The 26870-nt window shown below is 40.7% G+C and overlaps 1 protein-coding gene across 1 annotated transcript in view; it reads right to left on the bottom strand.

The window, feature by feature from the left end:
• Positions 1-26870, bottom strand: part of BANP (BTG3 associated nuclear protein) — a 454339-nt gene that overhangs the window by 156729 nt on the left and 270740 nt on the right. The window contains exons 9-10 of the mRNA XM_089654123.1: positions 12824-12954; positions 1126-1188 (exon numbers count right to left, since the gene is read on the bottom strand). Of these exons, the coding sequence (XP_089510249.1) occupies positions 1126-1188; positions 12824-12954 (194 nt within the window). The remainder of the gene's footprint in view (positions 1-1125; positions 1189-12823; positions 12955-26870) is intronic.

Here is a 26870-nt window from a genome sequence, read left to right as displayed (position 1 = left end):
GGAAAAAAAACTGTTTGTAATTTATTACAAAGTGTGAACTGGAGTTTGGCTTCTATTTGTTAGTTTATTTAAATCTGCTAGCACATTTAACACTCCCGCCTCAAAGACTTACAGTGCTGCCAGCTGCTGTGCCCCCTGTGCTCCTTCATCCAGAGTGGAGGCACTCTAATACAGGAGGGTCTGTTACTGACCAGATAACCAGGTGAAAACAGAGGGGAAAAGCCTAAAATAAAGAAAACTAATGCAGCCACCACATCTAAGGATTGGTAAGCTGCAATATAATAAATTTTTGGTTTTAACCATAAGGTCCCTGCCAGAGCAGGTTCTCCCCATTTCCATCTCCCACCCCTCCCTTTCCCCAGACAAGGGCAAAAACTATACTGAAACTTTCAAAAAGAATGAGCTTAAAGCAGTATTAAATTTAAAAACAAAAATGTATTATATTGTAGCTTACCAAACCATAAATGTCATGGCTGCATTTGTTCTCGATTTTAGGCTTTTTTCCCCCTTTATTTCACCTGGTGATTCTGCCAGTAACACACTGTCTTAGGGTGTCTCCACTCTGGATAGAGGAGCAACAGAGCCATCCTTGGAGAGCGGCGCTGTCAGTCTTGGGGGAAGTAGTGTTAGATGCACTAGCAGATTTAGACAGACTTGGCTAACAAATTAAAGTTGAACTCCAGCTAACACTTTTAAGAACTTATAGTAACAGTTTCTTTTCCTTTTGGGGAAAAAGTTTTCTCCTCAATTACTAAAAGCTGACCACTGTAAGCACCCCTGTCAGTGGCAAATGGTTTGTCTTAACAGTCTACCAGTCTGCCACTGTTGCTGGACAGTTTGGTCTGTTGAAGAAATTTGAAAAATAACAAACTTAGAGGCTGATCAACAGGTGAAAATAAAAGATAAAAGCCTAAAAAAAGACCAAAAAGACAGATACCACACCTAAGAGTGGCTAAGAATATATTAAAATGTTTGTTTTTGGATTTAATGCCAATAACTGTTTTTCAGGGAATCAATCAAGATAAATTACATTTCTGTTGTGAAAGTATGTAAGTACACCATAACTGACATACAGTGCACTCAATTTCTTTATAATCTTAAAGGGGAAAAAATATGAAAGATTACCTCGCTGTCTTGAGTGATTTGCACCTGCTCTCCCTGTGGAACCTGTGCAATATGCAGGTGTCCCTGTAAGAGACAGAAAGAAAATGACAGGTAATAATAAGGATTTCCTGCCCTCTGCAGAAAGCTCAGTTAAAGGGGGGTGGGGGGAACGGGGGAGGCCAGGGATAAAATTCAGAGTAGCATCAATGTCTGGCCAAGTCAACTTGATCTTTGCTGACTTCTGTGCCATATACTCCCATATGCTTACCGATCTAAAAAAGCTATACTAAAAGTTATAACAGGAAAACTGACTGCTATTGGGCAACAGATTGGCCAGTTAGTGGCAAGCATTAAGTGAATCTGTGGCCAGGTTATGGATTTTCAAATATTTACATATTTTAAGAAGGAATTCATAAGCTTCAGATCAATTCCTCAGTGACTTCTGTAGCTGCCGGCACTGTGGAGCATTTCATTTTCAAAGCTCACAGCACTCTAACGAGGTTGTAGTTGGATTCTTAGCAGCTTTATCATTCTGTGCTTTTACTAACAGTGACTTGGCAGCCTTTTAATATAAACATAGATCAGGTGTACTTTGTTTACATCATAAAGCTGTAAGGCTTATCATACCCAAAGTACCTTTTTTATAAACTGAGAACTAATTGTCCCAAAGTGTCCACAACTACGAAGCTCAGTGATGGCTTGAATCTCATTTACTGCTTCTTAAAACTAGGGAAATACTTGAATGGCCATAGCCTGAACACAGATTCACTTTAAGCACCTTCTGTTACATACAATTAAAAAAATTCTAGCAGCACCTTACAAAGTACACAGAACACACAAAAATGTTCCCTTATACTGAAAGAACATATAATCTAAAGTTCTCAAACACAGAATGTGATGAAAACTGATTAAGTAACCAGCATTGTTTTTGGATTGTGGGAGGAACCCTGTACAATGTTTCTGGTAAGATATGAACCTACAATCCCAAAAAGTTGGGATGTTGTGTAAAATCTACATAAAAGCAGAATGCAATGATTTGCAAATATCACAAGCCAATATTTTATTCACAATAGAAAATATTAAATGTTTAAACTGAGAAAATACACCATTTAAAAAAAAAGGAAGGTAAATTTGAAATTGATGCCAGCAACAAGTTGGGACAGAGGAACAAAAAGCTGGCAAAGTAAGTGGTATTAACAAGAAAGAGCTAGAAGAACATTTTGAAACTTAGGTTGTTTGCAACAGGTCACTAACATCTAATAAGTAAGGATTAGCATAGGTTCACCAGTCTATGAAAAGCTGAATCTAATAATGTTCCTCAATGTAAAATTGCAAAGATTTAAATATATTATCATCTACAGTACATAATATCAAAAGATTCTGAGAATCTGGAGAAATCTCTGTGTGCAAGGGAGTGGGCTGAAATGCAATATTGGATGCCCATGATCTTTGGGCCCTCAGACAACGCTGCATTTAAAACAGGCATGATTCTGTGATGGACACACTACATGGGCTCAGGAACACTTCCAAAAATCACTGTTTATGACCAACCACAGTTTGCTGAGCCATCCAAAAATGCAAGGTGAAGCTCTATCTTGTAAAGAAAAAGTCATGTGTGAACATGAACCAGAAATACTGCCGTCTTCTCTGGGCCCAAGGTCGGTTAAAATGGTCTGTTGCAAAGTGGAAAACTGTTCTGTGGTCAGACGAATCGAAATCTGACATTCTTTTTGACAACCATAGGAGCAGCATCCTCCGGACTAAAGAGGAGAAGGATCTTCTGGCTTGTTTTCAGCAATCAGTTCAAAAGTCTGCATCTCAGATGGTTTGGGGGTGCATTAGCGCAAACAGAATGGCCAGCTTGCACATCTGGAAAGGCATCATCAATGCTTAAAGATATATCCAGGTTTTAGAGAAGCATTTGCTCCCATCCAGACGACATCTATTTTCAGTGAAGGCCTTTCAAATTTCAGCAGGACCATGATAAACCACATACTGGATATATGACAACAGCACGGCTTCATAGTAGAAGAGTCCGGGTGCTTAACTGGCCTGTCTGCAGTCCAGACCTTTCATCAACTGAAAATATTTGATGCATCTTGAAACAAAAAATATAACAAAGATGACCCAGGACTGTTGAGCAGTTGGAATCCTATATGAGGCAAGAAAGGGACAACATTCCTTTCCCAAAACTCCAGCAACTGGTCTCCTCAGTTCACAGACATTTATAGTGTTGTTAAAAGAATAGGGGATGCTACTCCATGGTAAACATGGCCGTATCTCAACTATTTTGAGATATGCTGCTGCCATCAATTTCAAAATTATCTTATTTTTTTCTTAAAATGGTAAATTTTTTTCAGTTTAACCACTTCAGTACTGGGCACGTTCACCCTTCCTGCCCAAGCAAATTTTCAGCTTTCAGTGCTGTTGCTCTTTGAATGACAAATGAACAGTCATGCAACACTGTACCCAAATCAAATTTTTATCTTTTTTTCACACAAATAGAGCTTTCTATTTGAAAAAAAAAGACAGAAAACTTTGAATAAAAAACTTTTCAGTTATGAAATTTTGCAAATAAGAAAAATTTCTTCTTCACTTATGTGCAGTGGTAAGACTGCACTGATGGACACTGATAGGCTGCACTGATGATCAGTTCCCCGATTATCAGTGTAAACGTCCCCTGTCACAGGAAAGCTGGTTATTGGCTTTCCTTTCCTCAGAAAGGAAATGCTTATAAACTGCATTTGTTTACATGTGATCAGCTGTAATTGGACATAGCTGATCACATGGTAAAAAGCCAACGTCATTGGCTCTTTACCCTGATCGGCGTTGTGCTGTGTCCAAGGGACACAGCTCACCTCCGATCACAGCACTGCATGCCCTGTGGCAGAAAGAAAGCGGTCCCACCCGGCCATCATTGTACAATAGGCCGGGCGGGAACCAGTTAAACATTTGATATGTTTTCTATTTTCTGTTGTGAATAAAATATGCGTTTATGAGATCTGCAAATTGTATTCTGTATTTATGTAGATTTTGCACAGTGTCCCACTTTTTTGGAATTGGGGTTTTAGAACCTCTGCTGTGCACCATGCTGGATTCTTAACCATCAGAAAAAAAATCTAATTTTCTCACTGACCATATTCTGGGAAGAATAAAACTTCTGTATGGAGAGCAGATTAAAGATGCACAATTTGGAATTCAGTCAAAAAGTCTATTTTTTTTTTCTTTTACAGCGAGAACAATTGCTGTAACTTTCAAAGAAACACAGCTCCCTCTATATCAAACAGCTTCATTTCCTTTGGAAGGAAGTTATCCTATTCATAAGAGGCAAAACAAAACAGATTGAACTTATCAAACTGACAATAGGAACTCCGAGGAAAACTTCCAGCCCAAACTCCATTCAGACTTGATATGAGACACTTTGCCTTCCGCTGCTGGCGGCCTGGGAGAGACTGGCATGATTTAACCCTGACAGTACTGCATTCAGTTATTTGCGGTACCAAAGTCTTTTAAACAGTTTCCCTCCACACTACAGCAGTTTGACTGCTACAGGACGAACACCCTGCACAAAATCACATATATATATATACATGATCCGCGATCCCTCCGTGTTCACGGACAGGGGGGGTGCGCCCACCAGTGCTGTAATTCAGTATAGCACCAATCACTCATCAGATTCTGGCCAATGATGTTTGCCTGGACCTGCTGATTGGCTGTACTGAATCAGAGGTCTTCCTGTGCCTTTGTATATATTACACATCTTCTCTTCATGGAGCACATTCCGTTCCAGAGAGAGAAGAAAGCTGATCCAATCATTATTACAGTGTACAGATTTTTCTTTACTAATCATCATATTAGTGTCACGGGCGACTTCAGATAGCATTAGTGTCCCTCCCAGATAGCATCAGATTGCCCGCCACTACATCACTCATAACATTTAACCCTTTGATTGCCAGGAACATACTCACATACACAAATAAACCTTCATTGCTAGTATAGTGTCTGAATGGATCCTTGATCAGATCAGAACTATACCAGCATTCACAATAGTATAGTGTCCCCAAAAATGCAGCATAAGCAGGATCAGCCCCGACACCTGCCAGCACCTGCGTTTAGCCCTTACGCTTACTAATAAGAATGAGTTGCGGTTGTATTGGACTACAGACCTGATTCATCATATGCCCGCATTTTCTGCTGCCATGACCAGGCATAGATATGAGAATATAATGCAATTTATTCATTTCAACAACAATACACTCTGTCGTCCTCGGGGTGACCCTGAATATGATAAGCTCTACAAAATTTAGCCCCCTCGTAAAGCACCTGAGCCAAAAATTTGTAGATGTGTATACTCCCCAGCAAAACATTTGCGTTGATGACTCCCTCATTAATTTTTCTGGCTGCCTTGCATTCAAACAGTTTCTCCCCAGCAAGCGTAACAGCAGTGGAGTCAAAATGTATAAGACCTGTGATAGGGCAACAGGCTATACATGTAATTTTCGGATTTACGAGGAACAATATAGTCACATGGAGTCCCCTGGATGCCCAGACTACATGGACAGCAGTGGCAAGATAGTTTGGGACTTGGTATTACCCTTTTTTCATATGGGGTACCACTTATACATGGACCATTTTTATACAAGACACTATTTAGACATTTGTACAATCTTGGAATTGGTGCATGTGGCACCGTGCAACCTAATTGCTGGGGCTTCCCCCAACGGCTTTTAAGTACCCGACTTAGAAATGGGGACAAAACCTGCTTAAAAAATTGTGAATTGCTTGCAGTGAAGTGTAAAAACAAACAGGATGTTTTTGTTCTGTCTTATATTCATGAGGACACAACCATCCAAATTTCTGCAGCAGCTGGTGTTGTTGAGAAGCCCCTCGGTGTCCATGACTATAACCTTACCATGGGAGGGGTGAACTTCAACGACCAGATGATGAAGCCGTACTTCGTTTCCTGTAAAGCTAGACACTGGTACAAAAAAGTGTCTGTATATTTATTTCAATTAGCTCTGTACAACGCTTTTGTGCTTTACAAAGCAACTGGACGAAGTGGATCCTTCCTAAAATTTCAGAAAGAGCGGGGTCAGCACATGCTGAACAGCACAGAAGTCGCCAACTGTCTGCAGAGTCAAGAGCTAAAGGCCTTCAAACTTCGCGTGGCCTTCAGATTAACACAACAATGTGTAGAGAGCTTCATGGAATGGGTTTCCATGGCTGATAAGCTGCATCCAAGCCTTACATCACCAAGTGCAATGCAAAGCGTCCGATGCAGTGGGGTAAAGCACGCTGCCACTGGACTCTAGAGCAGTGGAGACGTGTTCTCTGAATTGACGAATCACGCTTCTCTGTCTGGAAATCCGATGGACGTGTCTGGGTTTGGCCATTGCCAAAAGAACGGTACTTGCCTGACTGCATTGTGCCAAGTGTAAAGTTTGATGGAGGGGGGATTATGGTGTGGGGTTGTTTTTTAGGGGTTGGGCTTGGCCCTTGAGTTCCAGTGAAGGGAACTCTTAAGGCATCAGCATACCAAGACATTTTGGACAATTGCATGCTCCCAACTTTTTGGGAAGAGTTTGGGGATGGCCCCTTCCTGTTCCAACATGACTACACTTCAGTGCACAAAGCAAGGTCCATAAAGACATAGATGAGCAAGTTTGGAGTGGAGGAACTTGACTGGCCTGCACAGAGTCTTGACTTCAACCCAAAAGAACACCTTTGGGATGAATTAGAGTGAAGACTGCAAGCCAGGCCTTCTCGTCGGACATCAGTGCCTGACCTCACAAATGTGCTTCTGGAAGAATGATCAAACATTCCCATAGACACCCACCTAAACCTTATGGACAGCCTTCTCAAAAGAGTTGAAGCTGTTATAGCTGCAAAGGGTGGGACAACTCAATATTTAACCCTCCCGACTAAGACTGGAATGCCATTAAAGTAGGGATGTTCCTTCAAGAGATGTAGTTCTGGGGTATGTGCCTATGTCAATAGAAACTGAGCTCCCAGAAGCTACCCTGCAGAAAGCTGGGTGATGAGATCACAAGGCGTAATAAAAGCTGTTTCTCTCTATAGTACCAAAGCCAATTGCACCAATGTGATGGGTAGATCATGACTGCTGTGCTGCTCCTCTGTCAGAAGTGGTTGCCATCTCTCAGACCTCAGATTACAGTGGCAATAGGCACTGCAGCACAGAGGGAGGTCCCTGGGCTCTTTCTCACCTCAGACATGTCATACAACATGGTTAAAGGGAGACCTGGGAGAAATTCCTTCACTCTGCTGGGAACCCCTGAATCTGTATTAAGTGGAAAATTTGTGCTGTGGGTGATTTTGGCTTAGCAGCGCAGAAGGTGGGTATTTTTGCTTGGGGTGTTGTGTGTAGTTATTCCTGACCTCTGCACTGTGCCTTACTAACTCCTGCAGTCTGTGTTACTTAATCCTAGCCCCTTGCACTCTGTCTTATATACTACTGAACTCTGCATTACTTACTACTGACCTCTGCACTGTTACATATTACTTACCATGTGTTACTACAGTACTACTGACCTCTGCACTCTGGGTTACTTACCACTGAACTCTGTGTAACTTACTACTGACCCCTAAACTCATTAACCACTTACCTACCAGGGCCATTTTTTTTCAGTTTTGGTACACATGGTAAAATGTGCATTTTACGCCTGATGATCAGTTAAACTCCTCAACATTATACATTTTCTGAAAGCAAAGACCCTGGAGAATAAAATGGTAGTAGTGGCATTTTTTATGTCACATGACATTCGTGCACTTGTTTATCAATAGCCCTCTATGCTATGTACTAGCATTATGCTGTGACAGGTTCTCTTTACTGAGACATCAAGGACCCTTAATGCCCCCCCGCCCCTTCCTTCTGCTAAAGTTGTCAGAACAGCTGAATCCGGAAGTGAAATAATACACTTTGCTTCCATGGTCATTTGTTAGAGAGGATATCGGCAAATAAACTTCTGCTGGTCTCCCCCATTCTACCCGCCATGCCAGTCCAGGGTCCGCAGGTGGGACAATGGAGCCAAAGATACATGGGTGGGGAATGAGTGGTACCTTCGGAGGGTCATGGACGTCAGCAGGTGGTTTTGCAGACACCCAGATCACTTTCAATGCAAAGGCTAATCGCCTGCTCTATAATATTATTATTAACCACTTCCTTCCCGCCCGCAATGTACTGCTCTACAGGCAAAGTGACGTACGGGTACATTGCTCTGGCTGTACTAACACAAGGGGCACAGCACTCCACACCCACAACTGCTGTGTTCAGCAAACACAGTGGAATGAAGATCCCGATGAACGGGACCTGGTGATCATGTGATTGCTATGCGATCACATGATCACAATGTTAGCAAAGCTGTTGTGAATCAATCTGATTCATAACAGCTCTGCTTCTCTTCCTAGTGAGCTGTGATTGGCCCACAGCTGTCACATGATACATGGGGCCAATCACAGCACCCTGTACCATGTGACCCGCTCCAGCCAATTGAGCTGTCAAATGAGCTGTCACCTTCATGAATGAGTTAGGTTCATGACAGCAAGCTTTCATTGCAGGAGACATTATCTTTATTTCTCCTGCAAAGCAAAGTGTAAAAATAATCACTGATCACCCCCCCACAGTAGTACAATGTTACTATGGTAACATTGTACTATTCTGATAAAAGTGTTTAAAAAAAATAAAAAAATTATCAAAAAAAGTTTTAAAAAAATACCGTATTGAAGATTTAAAAAAAAAAAACTGTTTAAGGGTTTTTGTCTTTTGTTTAACTACTTGCTGACTGCTTACCCGCATTTTGGGGGCGAGCAGTGGCTCTGGGCAAAGCAACGTAATCTTACGTCGCTTTCTAATTCAGGGTGTGAACACGCCTGCGTCCTCCACTGTCCCCTTGTCGGTCCAGGTAGAGAAGAACGAACACGGCACCGAATAAAACCACTACATTTTACACACGTTAGATTATTTATTTATTTCAGGTACTTATATAGCGTTGTCAATTTATGCAGCGCTTTTTACATATATATTGTACATTCACATCAGTCCCTAACCCTCAAGGGGCGTACAATCTAAGGCCCCTAACTAACATTCATACATACACATACTAGGGCCAATTTTAGACAGGATCCAATTAACCTACCAGCATGTCTCTGGATTGTGGGAGGAAACCGGAGTACCCGGAGGAAACCCACGCAGGCACAGGGAGAACATGCAAACTCCAGCCAGGTGGTGCCATGGTTAGGATTCGAACTGACCCTGGTACTGCCAGGCGGAAGTGCCAACCATTTAGCCACTGTGCTGCCCAGATTAGCACATATAACTCTTTGATCACCACTATTAACCCTTTGATCACCTCGTCACCCAGCCAGTGCCATTAGTACGGTGTCAGTATATAGAATTTTTCACCGATTCCTGCCATTAGTGACATCAGATAACATCAGGGTCAGTTAGCACCCCTCCCAGCCAGGGTCAGCTAGTGTTAGATTGCTCACACACTATCGCACTCACGCTATAGGTTGTTGATCACCGCCATTACTAGTATAGTGTTTGTACGGATCAATATAGTGATCATGAACAGAATTATACTAGTGTCTCCTTTGTATAGTGTCCCCAAAAACACAGTGTTAGCAGGATCAGACCTGTTCGCGGCCAGCACTAGCTGTGTGATGTAAAAAATTTCAACACCCACCGTTTTATTCTCTAGTTCCTCTGCTTTAAAAAAAAATAATAATGTTTGCGGGTTCATAGTAATTTTCTAGCAAAAAAACAGTTTTCATGTGAACAATAAGTGTCAGAAAAGGCTTGGTCTTCAAAAGTGGGTGGTATGTGGCATAAGTTTCTAATGTTGGCCCTGAAATGCCAGGATAGTAGAAGCCCCCCTCCAATGACCCCTTTTTGGAAAGGAGACACTCCAAGGTATTTGCTAAGAGGCATGGTGAATATTTTGCAGATTTCATTTGTTGCCACATGTTTTTGGAAAACGTATTTTTTTCTTTTTCGAAACCATTTGAAAAAAATGATATCTGTAAAATACTCACCATGCCTCTTATTAAATTCTTGGAGTGCCTACTTTCCAAAAAGGGGTAATTTGAAGGGGTTTTGCACTGCCCTGGCATTTTAGCATCTCAAGAAATGTCATAGGCAGTCAAACTTTCACATAAACCAATTAATATACATGTATTGGGATTTGTTTTACCAAACACATGTAGCAGAATACATTTTGGCCTAAATTTATGACTAACTTTGGGTTTATTGGATATTTTTTATAACCAAAAGTGAAAAATATTGGGTTTTCTTTCCAAAATGTTCGGTCTTTTTTTGTTTATTGCGCAAAAAGTAAAACGTGCAGAGATGATCAAATACCAAAACAAGAAAGCTGTATTTGTATGAAAAAAACCCATACATTTCTTTTGGGTACAGCATTGCACGACCGCACAACTACCAGTTGAAATAGTGCAGTGCCGAACAGTACAAAATGGCCTAGTCATGAAAGAGGGTAAATCTTCCAGAGGGCAAGTAGTTAACCAGGTTTTTTTGTGCAGTGCTTTACAAAATGTAGGCGGACAGTACATTTACAATACAATTCAATACTGCTTGTTACAGCTTACAATCTACAAAGGTGGGTCAAGTGATACAAAAGGTAATAACTGTGGGGGATGAGCTGATGTAGAAAATAAAAGTTTAGTTTTTAGGTAGAGGCAGTAGTGGCTTCGCTAAAGAGATGGGTTTTCAGTGGTCACCTAAAGGTGGACAGAGTAGAAGATAGTTGAACAGATTGTGGTAAGGAGCTCAAGAGGATGGAAGAGGCTCTGGAGAAATCCTGGAGGCGAGCATGGTGGTGGTGGGGGGGGGGGGAGGGAGAGCGTAATGAGGGAGCTAAAGAACAGGTGGTCTTGGATGGTATTTTGAGACAAGCTTAGTGATGTAGTAACCAAGTGGTTATGCCTTCTTTATGTTTTTAATAGGGCCTTGAGAGGTTATGTCCTTACAATGAACTATGTTGCAAACTAGTGATCTTTGATCTTTTCCATGTTGTTCAGGTAAATCTATCTCTCCAGGGTTGCCTACCCCTGCTCTAGAGGGGAAAGGAGATATTTTGGGGGAAATTTGTGGCATGTCTATACAAATCCTCTGAACGTAATCAGAATACCTTTTCTTGAGTGCAACAAAAAGACAGTAGACACAATTTTTTTTTTGTGTTAAGCACAAAGACTCAACCTGTCTGAGATGCTCTAATCTCATAAATAACTGCGGTTTCATTTCCTATGATTGTAAGACTCTGTGATCACTGTACAGCACTTAAATCACTATGTCTCCAATCCAAGCTGTAGCTATCAAGCATGAATTTATGTGTCATTTTTCAGACTTTGATTGGCTGAAACCAGAAGGAAATATTTCTGCAAGTTAACCTGACATTCTCTGGGAAAACTCCATCGCCAGAGGAAATGAACTTCCCTTTATTGGACATACAACCCCCAGAATTTACTACCTTTCAGTATTCACAGATTGTACTTAGTCTCAGCTATTCTTTATTTATCTGCTGAGAAATGTCCTAAGTTTTAAGGCATTGTAGTCATAAACCAGTGTTATCACAGTATTCCTCCATCTAGTGATTTAGGGTGTAGACATTTTATTAGGCCTGGAGCATTACATATCCCTGACCTGGGCTTCAATCTTCCAGAAAGGGCATGTGTTATACAAGGTGGGGATCTGTGGTGTCCAAAACTCTACAGGGGTTAGATAGTCCGAGTTCAGAAGGTAAATCTCTGATTCCTCTTAGTAAAGCTGAATATAGAAGAGAGACCATCAGTCTAAGTCTTTCCTCTTTCAGTCTAAACAGATTTGCAAATTCTATCTAGTATATAGGGAAGTGTATTTAGTAACCTTGCTAACTGTTGGGTTACAGTCGAAAATCCAGTCTGTAAAATCTCTTATAAGATTAATGTAATTTCAAAAGTAATTTTCCACCGTTTTAAATCTGCAGCTTTTATTAAAATAATTCCATCTCTTTAGTTGTTAAACCCAAGTCCAGGATATCTGAAAATTCTCCCTTGCAGTGAAGCGGTGCGCACACTGCAAGAATTACCTGCTTATTTAGTCTAAAGAAGAGTGAAAGCAGTTTCACATACCCAACCCTCCATGCTTTGGCAGTGGATTGTACCTTGGTGTTCTCATGTCCAGAGCAGGGCTATGATCCCTACACGGCTCTTGAGGACATCAGAACCTTAGACCACTGGATCATGGGGAAGAAGATGCTGTAGGGACCAGTCTAGCAGCATGGATGAGCAGACGATCAGGTAAGTAAATCTATTTTTACATGCCACCTAGACCTAAAGGAGCAGTTAAACAGTTGCAGTGCAGGTGCAGCCCCACTGCAAGGAGGAATTTTCAAGTTTCTTGGAGTTCAGCTTTAAAAGAAATCAGTCATAAAACAAAGCACCTGTGTGACTAGGCTCTGATGGAAGCAAGCACTCCCTGACACATGTCTGGGATAAAGGTACTGCAGTGGCTTTGAAGCTAAGCCTGTTCACAGATGAGTGAGGGAACATTTCAATCAGAGCAAGAATGCCACTGCCCTTGGGTTTGAGGAAGGATGATGTCTGATAAGAAGGTCCACTTGTTAATGTTACAGAACTGATCATAAACATCATTCTGTGTTTGTATTTATTTGTCATTCTATAAAGAAGAGAGAAGGAGACTACTCACCACTTGGACCTGGCCATCTTCCCCGATCTGGTGGATCTGCACCTGCTGTGCATTCGCTAGAGCGTAGTGCAATGCCTGAGGCGGTGTCTGCTGCAGGTCACTGGAAGATGAAACAGTATTCTGTACACCATCTAGAAGAGAAAGATGCAGATGCACATATTATGATTGTGAATTCTAAACAGACTGTGCCCATTGCAGTGGCATTAAAAGTGATTTCATATTTTGTTTTAAACTGTGTAATTAGTCTGATGGTGGTTACGTACTTTACAAAGCTGATACAAAATCAGCAATACTTTAGGAATACATGAAACCATTTTGTATCACCATTACAGTCACACACACCAGGGGCGGACTGACAACTCATGGGGCCCCTGGGCAATAGGGGATCATGGGGCCCCTGTGTCCTTGCCCACACTCAAAAAAAGCCTATAAAAAGGTACCAGGAGCATTTCATGGGGCCCCCTACTGACCCCGGGCCCTCGGGCAGTGCTCGAGTGCTCGAATGGTCAGTCTGCCCCTGACACACACTATTTTGTCCTGAAGCTGAAGCTCCTAGGGTATCCGAGCCCTGCTGGCCAACGGCAATTCCAGTAGCCCTAGATCTATTAGACAGCAGTGGCAATTACCAGGTAGAAAGGGTCCAACAACACTTATTATACTGCATCTATGGAGAAGAAGCATTGTCATTCTAGGACAAAAAGAATTATAGGACCACACAGCTCCTCTCCCTCCCCTCATTTCAATAACATAGGTTAGTGCGCCCAGTCCATCTGCCCAGCAGGCTTTTAAAAGGGCAGCCAGGTGTCATTACATAAATACAGCAGCTATTTTGACTGCTGCTATCAAACAGACCATCGGATTTTTAAACATTGTTAAGACAGGAGATAGAAAGATAAAAAATAACAATGTTACTGTTTCATTCATTTTCAGATCAAAGGGATTTTCTTTTTATAAATAAAATTGTATTTATTAGTTCCTTCTTGCCCCATTGATTCTTATATCCCAATTATTCTTTATATCTAATTTCCTAACCATTAATGTATAAACGTTTTATTTTTAGATATTTTATTTGTTATTTACAGTATTTTAGTACTGCATTACAAAAAAAAGATCAAAATTGAAAAAAAAAAATCTGTTATTTCACTTGGCAAATATAGAATAAAATGTATGCTTTTTATTTACAGTAACAATGCAATATTACAAGTGAGGGGATGGCTCCTTCCTGTTCCAATATGAGGAACTTGACTGGCCTGCACAGAGTCCTGACCTCAACCCCATAGAACACCTTTGGGATGAATTCCAGCGGAGACTGTAAGCCAGGCCTCCTCCCCCGACATCAGTGCCTGACCTGACAAATGTGCTTCTGGAAGAATGGTCCAACCTTCCCATAGACACCCTCCTAAACCTTGTGGAAGGCCTTCCCAGAAGAGTTGAAGCTGTTATAGCTGCAAAGGGCGGGGCCAACTCAATATTTAACCCTACAGGATAAAGCCATTAAATTCATGTGCGTGTAAATATTGCTTGGCTCCATAGGGGATGCATGGGGGGGTTGGGGGGGGGGGGGTAACAGCTGAACTGGTTAATTAGCATCTACTATGTATGCAGCATACACTTTAAGATATTGATGATTATTTTTTGGGAACTAAAAAGCAATGACAGGCATGAATAAGGCACCCAAATCTAATCTAACAAAAACTGCTTTGGAGCCCAAAAACAATACTTTGAACTTTCAAATTGTTTAAAACAAGTCAGAAAATTATAATGCATCCTGGATCTCATACTGTTTTTCTTCTACATTCCTGCATGGGTGGGCTTTCAGCTTACAGTTTCAGGCAAGGTTGTTTTAACAACAACGCTTGGCTCAGGCAGTTATTGCGCTCACAAACAAACATTTCCCAGCACACTTACCAGCTAGTCTGCAAACAAACCAAATTGATCCTAACAATTCACGTTGAAACAGAGGGTTTCATTGCATACATTTGCAAATATATGTTGAAGCCACAGTGCCCATGTCAAGGCTCCTCTGTATACTGCGACCCTAACTCTAAATTTTTGAGAGTCTCCAAGTTGGAGTACTACACTCAGCCAGAAAATGGCTATAGGTAGGCAGCATGTGAAAGTGATGCCTTCTTAGCTGCTAGTGGTAGACAGGGAGACAGATATAATGCTCAGTGATAGTCCATGGCACAATTATTATTATACAGTTGTTTACAACATGGCTGACTGAGGTAGAAATTCACCTGCCTCTGCTTTTTGCAGACATCATCGCATTTCCCAGAGTTCTGTAGGCCTGATCAAGATATGATAGGTTAGCTCTACAAAGCTGCACTTCCTCCCGGCACACTGGAGACACAGAACATTAAGGACAACAGCATATAAAACTGCAAATCTCCCTATTAGCTGTCTGCCAGCTGTGAATACAGATGTGCACAGCTGTGGATAAAATGGCAAATATATGGTTTTATTTACAGTCATCACAATAACCTCTAAGAAAAGAATTTTCATTATCTCCCCATTAAAGGGGATATGTCACAACTGGCGACATCTGCTTCATAAGAGTTTCCATCATCTAATGGCAGCAGCCATTCTCCAACAACCAGAGTACACAGAAAGGAAGACTGACCTGTCAGGAGATGAATATGAGGGCTCCCTGAGCCAGCCCCATTCTGAAAATGTTGGTTAACTGGCTATTATGTTAAGCCTCAGGTTCAATACTTTTTTATTTACTTTTCTTCAGGAGAAGGCACCATATTCCTCTTGTGACCGGTTTCTTTTAAAGTGTATGTTTAGGCATTACTCAAAGTTACCCCAAAAGCTTTTATTGCTCCTTGTAACTTCATCACTAAGCTTCTTATATCCTTGCAGGGCTGCTGGCAGCTCAGTTCCTACGGACATAGACACAGTCCCAGAACTACATTTCCCAAGAGTCCTTCTTCTAAACAAATTGTGTGGGCATTCTCTTGGGAGTCAATGCAGAAGCAGTGTTTTGTTGGGAAAAAAATCAATGTATGCATGTGGACAGGGAAAGATAGGATAGGCCAAGCTCTGTTGTCCAGCAGGCAGGGCTAATAACACTGTTTTGAATTTCAGAGCAGCATAGACTTTTTTTCCAATCAGCCCAAATAGAAAATTAGTAGTGCAATGGATTTTTAGCAGATCCTGAGCTATCTGTCTGAAATTGAAATGGTTTTAATGGGATAAATTTTTCTCTGACATACCATTTAAAGGGAACATATGAAGGTACTGTGACAGACCACCTGGCACCTCACCTGGGTGCTTCCATTACAGAACTGCTTCCTCACTGCTGGGACACAGGACCAAGGTATTATAGCTGGGCATTGCACCCAAGGACTAGACAACACTAGCTTAGGTACAACTGGAGCTACTTTAACAGAAATACAGGTTTTTACACACTTCAGAAATAGGGCAGTACCCGCATAAAAAATAAAAACAAACATTACACATTGGGATAAACATCCCACATGGAATAGGTAATGAGATGAAGTTGAGACAAGACTAATCCCATCATGTAGGAACCTTCAGGAGGGCTAGCCAACAGGCAGAACAAATAGATGACTCAATTAACAACGGAACAAAGACACAACAGTAAACACATCACATCTTTGAGATGATTATATTGACAATTGCTTAGCGTCTCTCAGTCTAGGACGGGGGTTGAAGCAGTCAATGCTGGTTTGGGCACAGAGACCCCATATCTGTATGCTGGTCCTCCAGTTTTCAGAGTCTGTGTGTTTTGGGGAGACAGACTTGAATCTGGAGTAAAACTACTCCAAAAGGTCCCCCAGGCACCCCCCCAAAGAATACAGCCCCCTCAAATGCCAAGGCCCATAATCAGTAGGCAAGAGGCTAGCCTGCAGTCTCCTCCAAAAGACCCTGTCCTGGTTGGGTCTGTCACAGATACATATATGATGTACAGACTATTTTTTACAGGAAACAGCTTCAGGGTTGCCATCATCTTGGCTTCAGTACTTACTGAGTCATTAATCTGAAACAGGACAGGAGTGCAGACTCTACAGTCTGTGACTCATGCAGTGATGGCAGCTTATTTATTTCATTATTTATTTCAGGTACTTATATAGCGCCATCAATTTACACAGCACTTTACACATATATATATATATTATACATTTACATCAGTCCCTAACCCTCAAGGGGCATACAATCTAAGGTCCCTAACTCACATCCATACATATACTAGGGACAATTTATACAGGATCCAGTTGACCTGGAGCCTGCGCCTTTAACAGCAGTTAGCAATGGCAGCTTTCACATTTCCCTGTTCACCAGTTTATAGCCAAGCATGAATTTTCTATACATATGAATTCTAAAAGACAGAAATATGGAGAAAGGGTTCTTTTGAGATACTGCTGTATAACAATGACATTCAGTGTCATGTACAACTGGCAACTTAAAAGCCAGTATGGTGCAGAACAATAAAAAAATGTGAGCAGATTCTGGTACCAGTACGACAAGCTGAAAGGAGTTGTGTCCTTTTCTGCTGTCAATACATAAGCTGAGAATGGTCATGAAAGGTGCCTCTAGTAAATTGCAGATTGATTCTATTGTTGCAGTAGTTTATTTCTTCCAAATAAAGAGAAAAAATTAGAAATATTCCTTTTTTTTTTCATTTGGATTGTCCAGCTGTCTTGAAGTCACAACAGCTGGAGAGTCACAGATTACCTAGGAATTGCCATATAAAGCTGATAACGTGTAATGTATTGAGTACTGATGAGAATAACATGGTTATATTGGGGTTTACTACAAAGCAGTGATTGAAACATCTAGTCATTAGAACTGCTTTTATAACCTGCAGGAATCTGAGATAATTGTCCCCTTTGCAACTTGTAAAAATAGTAGTCCCAGAAGACTGGCAGACCTGGAAAGGCACAATGCAGATGATACAGGAGAGATTTTCATTGTCATTACAAATCTGACAATAAATGACTGAATTAAAGGGAAAGATAAGGCTATTTGCACCAGTTATTATTATTATTATTATTATACAGGATTTACATAGTGCCAACAGTTTGTGCACCACTTTAAAATATAAAGGGAGACAAGTACAGTTAAAATACAGTTCAGTACAGAAGTATTAGGAGAGTCCTGCTCATGGAGCTTAAAATATAAATGGAGGGGAGGGTGGTATATAATAGCTGCGGGGGATGAGCTGACGGGTAGGAGATAACTGAACAAATTGGAATAGGGAGTTCCAGAGGATAGGAGATGTTCTAGGGAAGTCCTGGAAGTGAGCATGCGAGAAGGTGAACAGGGAGCTAGGGAGCAGGAGGTCTTGGGAGGAGTGGAGTGGATGCTATGTTGAGATGTGGTTGGCGATGTAGCCATAACAATACTTACCCCTATTTACCATCTGTTACCATTAACATTCTTGGTCTATAGCCAACATTATTTATCAGGCAGTAAATCCTGATTTGGACAATACTCCCATTGGATGAAGTAATAGAATTACAACAATATCATTGACTGCCACTTCCAATTTTTCTGGGAGTGTGTGCTGAAGATGAAACCCTCCGAGGACATCAGAGCCTTGCCCTACGCTCACAGAATCTGCTTCAGGTCTACTTAGCGTTTTCAGGACAAGCCTCTTCTCAGTATCATATCACAATAAAGTTACCTAGCATGGCTCTGCGAACTTCCCTTTTCCTCAGCTGCAAATCTGGCAAAAGAAAGCAGGACAGTGGGATCATGTGATCTAATTTAAGAAAATAATTTTATGGCTCAGCAAGTGAAGGTTAACTGCAAGTGAAGAGGGGGCTTCTCTGTGAAACTTATGTCTTTGTTCTGATGCCTTGATTTCCGCTTTAAGCTGGACTTAAAATATTTATAAAGGAACATAGCAAAAAAAAACTTTATCTGTGAATTTGTATGTGTGGCCTGAATAATCTTTCCAGACATTCCCAACAAGATGGCCTCTGAAATAGTTTTGGCCATAAAAAAAGTAGAATTTATCCATTTTTAAACATTTTTTCCATATAAAAAAATACAAAACAAACACGGACATAAACAGGGCCCAGCTTGAAGGGAGGATATATCAGAGGTTATAAATCACCATAATGTAAACTTTCTGGCTCAGCCCTCACAATTTTGATATGTGAGAGAATTGCTGGCAGAGGGTGTGAGGCTGCACAGCTGACGGAGGACCAAGGAAGGCTGTGAGGTCAAGCGGCTGTTGTGTCTCACCTGACCGTCTCCCTGGTTTTCCATAGCCAGCTGTATGCATGTAGTGTCACTTTTATTATTCGTCCATAGACAAACAAATTTTGGGCTGCAACCAGGTTCCCTGAAAACTGCGTTTATAGATGTTCTCTATTAATGCCTGGCACATGGCCCTCTGTTTTTTTTGTTTTGTACTCTAGACCTTCACTTTTAGGACAACAGAAATAAATTGTTAAAGGGCATTCCAGCTCTATGCTGCAAAATTTCATTTCATTCAAATTTGTATTTTTTTCAGTGTTTGAGATATAGCGTGACATTAGAGGATTAAAACGCGTTCAAGAACTGAGTCTCATTGCCAAAATTGGATTATATGCAGCAGCCTTTCCCAACCTTTCAACACTACAGGTACCCTTGGAATAATTTTCAGGCCTCAAAGTTTCCTAATTGAACCAATTCACTGTTGGCCAGGGAAGAAAAAAAAAAAAGCTTCTTACAGTGATGGTCAGTGGGAAGAATGCCCCCCTTACACTGATGGTCATTGAGAAGATTCCTTACATTGATGGTCAGTGGGAAGAATGCCCCCCTTACAGTGGTGGTCAATGAGAAGAATGCTCATTACATTGATGGTCAGCGGGAAAAATGCCCCCCTTACAGTGGTGGTCAATGAGAAGAATGCTCATTACATTGATGGTCAGTGGGAAAAATGCACCTTTACAGTGCTGGCCAGACTTCCAGCCTTACAGACAGCCTTAAAGATCATTGGTGTCATGGCACTGACTCTTGCCCTGAAACTATGCAAGTACCCTCAAATGGGAGGTCAATTGTCCAGAGCTCAAGGAACACTTAGCAACCTTTGGAGGACCACTAGGTTGATATACAGGGTTGATAACGAGAGGACTTGTAATTTGTAGCATTGGAAGTGCTTGGAATAGCAAGCAGAAAAATAGGGACATGTTGGAAAATCAAACCCACCATTTATCAACCTTTCATTCTAGAAGAGAACATGCCATTTATTGGACAATGTCAAGCAAGGAATATCAAGTCAAAATGGAAATGAAAGATTTTTCAATGCCCATAAAGCATTGGAAACTAGTTGCCAGTCTCTAACCTTAGAGTTTATGCATATATCATTAATTCATTTCTGCCCCATTCAAATTTCTGTTTCTAATAGGGTGAGTAGGATTGAGTACCCTGCCCAGGCTTTATTAGAGCTCCCAGAGCATAAACCACATCTTATAGAGAGTTCAGCAGGGGCAGGGCCATCAGCAAAATGGCATCAACATCTCCTATAGAATATTTCTTAGGAAAATATGAAGAATGTACTCTATAGTGGAGAACCAAGACAATCAGCAAGCATAAGGACCAGTAATAAGAGCAACAGACAGCAGGTAACAGTGGGAAAGAGTACTCAACCCCATACTATCACTGACAGTAAGTGCACAGTGCATGGGGTATCATGTTGTTGTGGTTGTGACTTAATGACCCTTGTAAAGAAAAAAGCAAGAAAGAAGCAGATATAACCCTGATTCGTGACAGACCTCTAAGACGGGTGATACCTCTTATACATCATATACATAGCCCTGCAATGCTAACAGCCAAGCAAATAAAATTCATGTGGTTTGAGTTCCCTTACTGTACATATTAAATGATGTAGAAATTACAAAAGATGAGCAACAAAATATATATCAAGTGTAACTGGAAAAAAAAAACTCATTTTAGAAAGAGCTGCATTAGGTGTATTGAGTAGTATGTTGTCTTTGAAGTACTTTTTTTCTTTTGAAAGACATCTACAGTTTTAGGAGGGCCCAATTGTCCTCAACCCAAAGGAATGCCCATTTGCGGAAAACACCTGAGACTGCAAACTCTGTTTGGCTAGATCTGGTGAATGTCATATTATGTGAGTGTGTTCCTACCACAAGTCCATAAAAATGACAAGTTATTTGTTTTCCTTCAAACCACACCACACATCCAGGGAAACAAAAATAATTATTAGCTATTTGTTCTGCATATTTTAACACCATTTTGTGTTTTCCCTGCAGAAGTCTCTTTTAATGGATATACAGTACACCCATTTCAAATTTGAGAGTTTTTTTTTTTTTTTAATATTAACAAAAAAAGCAAAATTGTATCTATCCCTTATGAGAGATGTTTAAAATATTCAACATCTGTTTTTGCAGTCATTAGATCCAGCATGATGTTTTTGTCCTATGATGGGTTCACTCGGGTATACAGCCTGCGCACTGAATGCTACAGCTAGCAGCGTGACTCATTAGTTGATTTTACTACCCCCTACTGTCGGGTGATTAAGCAGATGGTCGCTTTCATTATTACAAAGTTGGGAGAGTCAATTTTTGGACTTGGAAAACCAAAATGCAATGTGTTTTCAATTCAAAGCTTGCACACACTAAATTGAAGCATTTTTTTTCTGTGCGTGCTCTATAGCACTCCGCACAGATACAGTTCCACCAGCGTGCTACGACTTGCCAATAAGGTGTAAATTGTGACTCCCTGTCTAACCCCATTACAAACATTCCTCACCCGGGGCCGGACCCCGGGGCTTTTTTCCATATTGTAACTCTCCATCCACACCTTGAATCAATCATTATTAAAAGCTAAGAATCACTTTTTTACTCTTATTTTTAAAGTAAGAAGAAGATGAAAATGTAGCACACCTTGGAAGGATGAATATTGGAATGTAGCTTTTTTTTTTTACTACCTCCCCTACATTTCAGAGGTATATGAAACATTATACACCTCAGACTGAAGCACACAAATCAAATCTGCGACACACAGAAGATTAGAGCACATCCTAATGGGCTATTGTGGAACTTGCTTTGGGCCTTCTCCAGGTTCAGTACATGTCCTCTGGTTTAATTATGTGATAATATAAAGCAGTTACAAATGTTACTAAAAACTGGTTTTGGACATCTAAGGGAAGTCAAACATTTTTTTTGTTATGTAAATGCCAGAAGATATGTGCAAGAGTGGAGCCAAAGCCAAAAATCCTAGGCACTGGTCTATTTCAAGAGGAAACAATATCAATCTCTAAAAAAAATAGCCATAGCAGCTGATCACTGTTTGCAACAACAGGCTAGATAGGGGTCTCTGGTGCAATCAGTATGCACTCATGGAAGTGCTGGATCATAGGCCAGGTGAGAAGTGCTCATCTTATATCTATTAGTAGTTCTATGCAAACTCATGCCAGTCAAAGCAACAGTTCTGCTGTAATGCAAGCCTCCAACTCCACATACTCACCCTCCTTTGCTCAGCCACTCCTTTGTTCAGCTGCCCATAGTGAGGAAATAAATCCCTAGCTTGAAGCATACATGGGACTAAGGACTGTACCCCTGTCTCCAAGTGACAACACTAAGCCAATTACAAATGAGAGAAAGGGGAACGAGTCACGTGCTGTTATAAAAATAAAAGTCTTGGGTGTTTTTCTTGCTCATGGCAGGTGAACAGAGCTTTATTATTTGTACATCATATAAGAAAAAAATTATTACCCAAAGAGGACAAGCTATCAAAAAACTCCCATTCTATGTAATACCAAAACATTTTTGTATTTGTGATCGGCATTCTAAATGAACCGATACGTTAAATGAAGGAAGGCTGTGAAACAAAATGCCATTAAAGCTACTAGGCACACTGTTGAAACATATGAGGGAAATTAAAATAAAAAATTATTCATTAAAAGATATGTAAATGTAACAATCAGCTTTGAACGTTTGCCATCTATTGGTTGTTGCTCAGCACTGAAGGTCAAGTATCAAGTAGATTGTAAGCTCCAAGGATCAGGGCCCTCCTATCCCTCTTGTATTGAACTGTATTGTTGCTGTATTGTCTCCCGTTATATTGTAAAGCGCTGAGCAAACTGTTGGTGCTATATAAATCCTGTATAATAATAATATATAAATCCTGTATAATAATAATAATAATATATAAATCCTGTATAATAATAATATATAAATCCTGTATAATAATAATAATAATATATAAATCCTGTATAATAACAATAATATATAAATCCTGTATAATAATAATAATATATAAATCCTGTATAATAAGAAGTATCTGCTGTGCACTCCTGATGTCATTAGTTGACTTTAATGGGAAACTAGAATGTCAACTCTGGGCTTAATGAACAAATGTAACTGTATAAAGATCTGTGTAACTATATCTATGAAGTGTTTGAACCATCTCTATACTCTACTTGTCTGTTTATTCTGATGATGGGCCTGTTGTCTGTCCTACTGTCTGTCATTTCTTCATTTACTTGTCCTTGTCTGCACCTGATCTGGCCATCAGTCTACTTACCTTGCTACAGTGTGTATTTTGTACTGATCTGAAGACTATCATCTAAGGATATCCATCATCTGTTTTTCCTGTTGTCCGATAGCACAGTGGACATAAAAAAAAGTAATATCCATACTCCTACAATCCCTTCTGTGCAATATAGCTGAATTCCATACAGATGACAGCAATAGCCTGCACCCTGCCCTGCACCACCTCCTACGTGCTCAACACACTAGTGATGCTCACCCTAAGCAGCGTTCCTCCAGCAAGACCGCCAAAGTACCTCTTCTTCCCGTGCATCATCTTACATTAATATTTTCACTGAAAGTCTAATTTAAACCTTCAACTAGCATTCGGTAACTTGATACAAAGACCCATTTCACAGATTTACAGACTGAGGCCCAAAGTTTGTCAAATCACAATATGGTACAGTATTAACAAGTAAACCCATAACAGAATATTAGCATTGCTTTGCAGGAAGGAAGTGAACGTGCGTACAGACAGACCAGGGAAGGACAGAGAACTGAAAACACATGCTAATTTCAGGCCGATATAATGTAATTGTACAGCATAAAGGGGTACCTAGTTTATGCAATAAATATCAGATGACGCTGAAGAGACCGGCGTATTTACAACAGGTCAGACTGTACAGCGCAGTGTCATGTTCTGTCAGTATATTATCTATTGGTGTATATATTATACACACAGGAAGGTTCTTCTGGGGTGTGCAGTGTCATCTATCATCACAACAAAGGGGAAGAGAACATAGAGGGACAGCGTGTGATGAATTTCTTGCAGCCTCTGATGCCCCTTTAATAGATTACCTGTCCTCCAGGCAGAGTATAATTCACTCCAGTATCCGGCAAAAGATTCACGGTGCTTTGATCCCACAGAGATGAGAGCTGCAAGGTGAGTTATGGCTAACACATTTCCCAAAATTTCAACACCACCATGAGAGAGACAAGAGAGCTGCCTGCACACTCGAAGGCTGCATTTTGCCAAATAGATATTAATAATAAAACAAGACGGGATGAACAATACATCTTATCTTCTCTAGGAAAATTGAAATAAATGATTTTATTTAGGTACACAGCCTACTGATTTACCAAATCCCAGCTTGAACATCTCAATATTTAAAAGAATAAGCTATGAAAGTCTACACGATTCAGGTTTTCAGGCTATCCCTGCCCCTGAATAAGCTTCTGTTCTGCTTTATCTCTGTGGTTAGCATGAACTCCATACATCTCATAGCTATGTCCACTCAGAGACTTGGCTTTCCCAAAACATGCATTGTGTCTGATAATTAAAAGCTGTAATTTTGATTGTTTGTGTTCTTTTTTTCTGTTCCCTGAAGTTACATACACAGATAAGCCAGCAGAAAAGTTATTTATAAGTGGGATAAACAGTTGTTCAAACGGCCATCAAATATCCTCACAATTTCCTTAAAGATAACATGGCCACTTGACCACCACACCTTTATGAACCATGGATTTAAAGTGGTTGTAAACTCTGACGTGACTGGCCTCAGGGGAAGCACAGAGATTAAACAAATCCTCCTACATGAGTTGTACCTGTTTATATGTAGCCATCTTTTCTCTACATCAATTTAAAATCCAGAATTTACACAGCTTTTCTGAGCTTCCAGAGGCAGGGGGTGGGGATCTGATGTCACACAATGCACAGCTCAGGAAGGAGAACTAAATGTAATCTGATTTGAGGGAAAAGAGGGCAACATGCACAGCCGAGGCTGTCAGTCACAGGCTGTGTGCTGGAGGCCACCTCTCTCCCAATCCCTTGGAGTCAGCATAACCTGTCAGAAATGAATCATGCAACTAGCAGAGGAACAAGACTGCAGACAGAAATTAGACTTGGTGCGTTGGATTGAGGCAAGCACACATTAGAAGGATATGCTCTGTTCATTTTTCATGTCAGAGGTTCATAACCACTTTTAAGATTTTCTTCACCTAAATTTGACCTCATATATTTATATAGGAGAATAGTACAAGAGAATTGTATAATGTATAGCCATTGATCAACTTAGGCACAACCAGCCTGTCGGATTTTATATGCAGTTTTTGCGAGTGGCTATTGTAGCCGCTAGGAGCAATCACTGTGTTCACCTGGCGGGGATGGCTCCCCCCACACCCAGAGTACACAATTTCTCCTTTGAAGGAAAGAAAATTGCTTGATTCCCCCATCAACACAGTCAGTGTTGATGGGGGAATCAAGCGATTTTCTTTCCTGAAACCACGGTTGCAGGAAAGGAAATCGCTCCATCTATGGCCAGCTTTAATGTGGACTTGTACCTAATTCCTCCACTGGCGGTGGCCAGTAGTAACCTCAAAAGATTAGGTTGTTTTCAGTCAATCACTGGGTGCTACCTAGGTGGACATGGACTTTTGTCTGCTTCAGAACTGCTTTTCTCCCCTTAGATGTCAATAAAAATGCAGCTGAGGTCGTCAGATCTACCTGTGAAGGCACTCTGTCTGTAAAAATTTTTTTTTTTTCAAAGAAAAGTTCAAAGCTTTCCTGAAAGATAATGATGGCATGGTATAGAGTCCTAAAAATGTTTCATGTCTTCTAATCCACCCTGGTTAAAACAGATCCTGCTGAACAGTTAATCTTATGTAGTAGATAACCTCACTGCACCATATGGCTGCTCTGCTGAAAGAAGTTCTATAACTGCAGAGTCATCAGCAATCCAATGCAAGGCATCCCAAAGGAAAATATCAAGAACATTAAATAATCAAAGTAATTCGTTATGCAGACCTGAAATGCATAACTGGCACGTTATCGAGTCTAACCAAAACTTCACAGTTCATCATTTGGATGAAAACTGGAGACCTTAGCAAACTTTCTAAACTCAAAGTGAAAAGCTTTGATGCAGTGTTACTGCAAGTTTCACAATGTGACCTCAGAGAGCCTTCGAGGGACAAGGAAGGCGAGAAAAGTAGATTACCATTGCAGGAACGACGAAGAGTTCACCATCCCAACAATATCTGATGGGTAACCTATTCTGACAAGACCAGGCACACAGCCTTTGAGAAGAGAAAAATAAAACAGAGCGCATATGGTGAGAAGATTACATGTTGGGCTGTTGGGCGAGAGGTACAAACTTCAGCGGTCAAAGCGTCTTGCACAACCATGTTATATGTTTCCAAATCACTGAGCCAGAGGAAATACTGAAACTCAACTGTGCTGTGAACCCAACAGCCTGTTCCAATTGTTCAGTGCAAGAAATGTGTTGCTTTGTAAAATGATTGCAGCTTGTAGGTGCTTAATTTTTTCACTTCACAAAGCTGGGAAAAAAACAGCAATTTGGCAGCATCTTAATTTTCATAAAATAAAGCTTACATATTACTAGAGAATAAAAAAGGGTGAATAAAGGAATTGGCTATATGTCAGGCCAGGTGAGGTAAGATGGCCGCCTTCCTGTGCCACACTTAGTCCAAATATTCTGCACAGCGCCTATATAGGTGTATTATTGATGTCAATGGACCTTTTATCATTTTATTAGAAGAAGGAACCATCTTTCCTACTGGAGGAGCAAGCTACTGAA

The sequence above is a fragment of the Staurois parvus genome, unplaced genomic scaffold (assembly GCF_062004578.1).
Source record: "Staurois parvus isolate SC_StPar_1 unplaced genomic scaffold, SC_StPar_1.0 ptg000745l, whole genome shotgun sequence".
Taxonomy (NCBI): Eukaryota; Metazoa; Chordata; class Amphibia; order Anura; family Ranidae; genus Staurois; species Staurois parvus.
This window is presented reverse-complemented; position numbering and strand designations above follow the sequence as displayed.